The sequence below is a fragment of the Poecilia reticulata genome, linkage group LG6, assembly GCF_000633615.1.
Source record: "Poecilia reticulata strain Guanapo linkage group LG6, Guppy_female_1.0+MT, whole genome shotgun sequence".
In the NCBI taxonomy this organism is placed as follows: domain Eukaryota; kingdom Metazoa; phylum Chordata; class Actinopteri; order Cyprinodontiformes; family Poeciliidae; genus Poecilia; species Poecilia reticulata.
This window is the reverse complement of record NC_024336.1, coordinates 20,913,871-20,916,274: the sequence shown is the minus strand read 5'-3', so window position 1 is coordinate 20,916,274 and position 2,404 is coordinate 20,913,871. Positions and strand designations below refer to the sequence as shown.

Sequence of the window (2,404 nt, the reverse complement as noted above, 5' to 3'; positions counted from 1 at the left end):
CCAGGATAAAGGTGACTTTTTTTGAGCGTTCTGCTTTCAGCCCACCTGAAACCGCCCTCTCCCCCTGATGGGAGTCTGATATCTGGATCTCAGATGAACCCTGACATTCATCCCTCCCACCAAGTTGAGCTTCGTTTTCAAAGTTGGTTTCTGATGGTTTCCCTCTCAATGTTTTGACTTTTAAAGCTGATTTCCTTATCAAGGAGTCATCTACTCYGTTTTCTCCATAACTCCTCTTCTCTTCTGCTCTAAGCTTCTCGTCTTCCTGTTGTTCACTAAAGCCAGCTGTCTTTTCTGAGACATCTAGATCTGGAGTACTTCTAACTTCAGCAGGTTTATTTTTCAAGCCACTTTCTTTCTCCTTTCCCTCTCTTGCTGCCTCCATTTCTTCTTCCTTTTCCTCACTAAACACTCTTTCCTCGTCAGCCGACACATTTCCTTCAGGATATCTCCACTCCCTTAGTTCCTCATCGGTCGAAGTTTCAATCTCTTCACCACATGTAGAACCTTCCATCGTCTCGTCTTCGTCAAAAGGAAACACCTCAGACCTTTCCACCTCAGTTACTCTGGAAACTTCGCTCGTTTCCTTCGTGTTTGACTCATCTAGGAGAGTTGACTGTAAGAAGCTGTGCTTATCAGCTGTGTGCAGGTCAGACAGGCTGTGCTCATCACTGAAAGAAAACTTTAAYACAGTCTGGCTCTCTGGGTGTTGGGAMCCTGGCTGCTCTTCTGCATTCACAKTTGCAKKCTTGAGCTCGTTCTCATTTCCTGCTTCCTCACCATGAGGAACGCTCTCCTTCTGCTCCTCGCTGCGGAGTTTGAGCTCTTTAGATGCAGCGAACGCTCCTTCACCTGTTGAGGGAGAAGCTCCGAGTCTAATTACGTCACTTCAGACGTTTTTCCTTTATTCTAGCAAACAATCTACTATATTTGGAGTCGCGAAAAGTCAAATTTGCGAATTTGACAAAACAAATGCAAAGAAATGTCAGAAATCAGCATAATATTTTAGTAAAATTTGTTAAAGGGGGAAAAACCTGGTCTCTCAAAAACAATGTTCATACATTGTTACAGTTCACATTAACCTTTAACAGATTTAAGATTTTTTTTTTTTTTTTTTTTACTGGGAGGGTAGACATTTTCAGATGCCATTCCCTTAAAAACATATGGCAACTCAAAAACTTTCACTCTGTCCACAAATCATCGTCTTTAGTGAGCAACATGATCAGAAACCCAGGGAGAGCGGTGGGGACATCGTGATGAAGAAACTCCAAATGAAAACGGAGTTAGTCGCCTTCTGTACRATCACAGCAATACCGTCACAATGTACACTTTTTCTTTTGTAGTCTTAGAGCAGAGAAATTTATCACGTTTTTTATTTAACCTGAGACTCAAACTAACGTTCATTTATCCTCATTCAGATCCTTGAATTCAATTCTAGGATTTCTTCAAGACAAACAAGTTCAGTCAAACCTCTTACCCGTCATATTTTCAGAAGGTGTCGTAGCCACAGATGTCAACATTTCAGTAACACTTCCATCTTTCATCTCAACGTCTCCAGGAACCTTTTGAAGAAAAAWAAATAAATAAAGAGTGTTGACATCAGGATACAAGAGGAAGGGTTGTTGTGGTATTCAGATAAACAAATAAGTCAAGAATTTAAGTCTAATTTAAGCTGAATATATATTTGTGTAAGAAAGAAATGATGTTCCCCAACCCACACGACTGTCTCAAAGGTTTGTGTCAAAGATGAAAGAATGTAAAATCCTGAGGAGAATCTGAAGAGGTGACTTTAAGGTTTTATTGGCCTTTATTTGATAGTGAATTGACAGGAAAGGGGGTAATGAGAGAAGGGGGAAGACATGCGGCAAAGGAAGCGAACCTGGCCAGGCCAGGAAGCGAACCTGCGACTAAGGCCTCAAATATGTGGGTTGTGCTTAAACCCATTCACCACCACATCACCCAAGAGGTGACCTTTTAAATCCAACTTGATGTGTACCACTCCACATTTACCCACGTGTCAAAAGTGCAAAAAGTGGCCAGTCAGTGAAGTTSCATTTAAATCACCGACTCACATCCCACGGCTGAATGGGAGGCCAACAAAATGTCCTTTKAGACACAGGAACCCGTGARGAGGGGAAAGAGCAGCCAGCAGGAGGCTCTCCCTTTTAATTGTTTAATAAAGTAAATGGTTTAATAAAGTAATACAGAAAGCAAATGTTAAAGAGTCAATCACAAACGCAGCAAGCACATTTCTAAAAAWAAACTGTAAAAAAATGTASAGAGGAAAGTGCTWTAAAGTGTGTTAATGGTGATTTGTTAGAATCAGAAAAGGCTTTTGGTGAAAAACTCAACTGGAAGTTTGTTAAAATGGATCAATTAAAGGAGTAAAGCTTCCAAACTGGTT

The 2,404-nt window shown here is 40.8% G+C and overlaps 1 protein-coding gene across 1 annotated transcript in view; it reads right to left on the bottom strand.

Annotated features, from left to right (window-relative positions):
- The window catches only part of anln2 (anillin, actin binding protein 2), a 13,590-nt gene that overhangs the window by 8,368 nt on the left and 2,818 nt on the right, over positions 1-2,404 (bottom strand). Inside the window, exons 4-6 of the mRNA XM_017305169.1 lie at positions 2,073-2,162; positions 1,478-1,562; positions 8-852 (exon numbers count right to left, since the gene is read on the bottom strand). Coding sequence (XP_017160658.1) covers positions 8-852; positions 1,478-1,562; positions 2,073-2,162 — 1,020 coding nt within the window. The remainder of the gene's footprint in view (positions 1-7; positions 853-1,477; positions 1,563-2,072; positions 2,163-2,404) is intronic.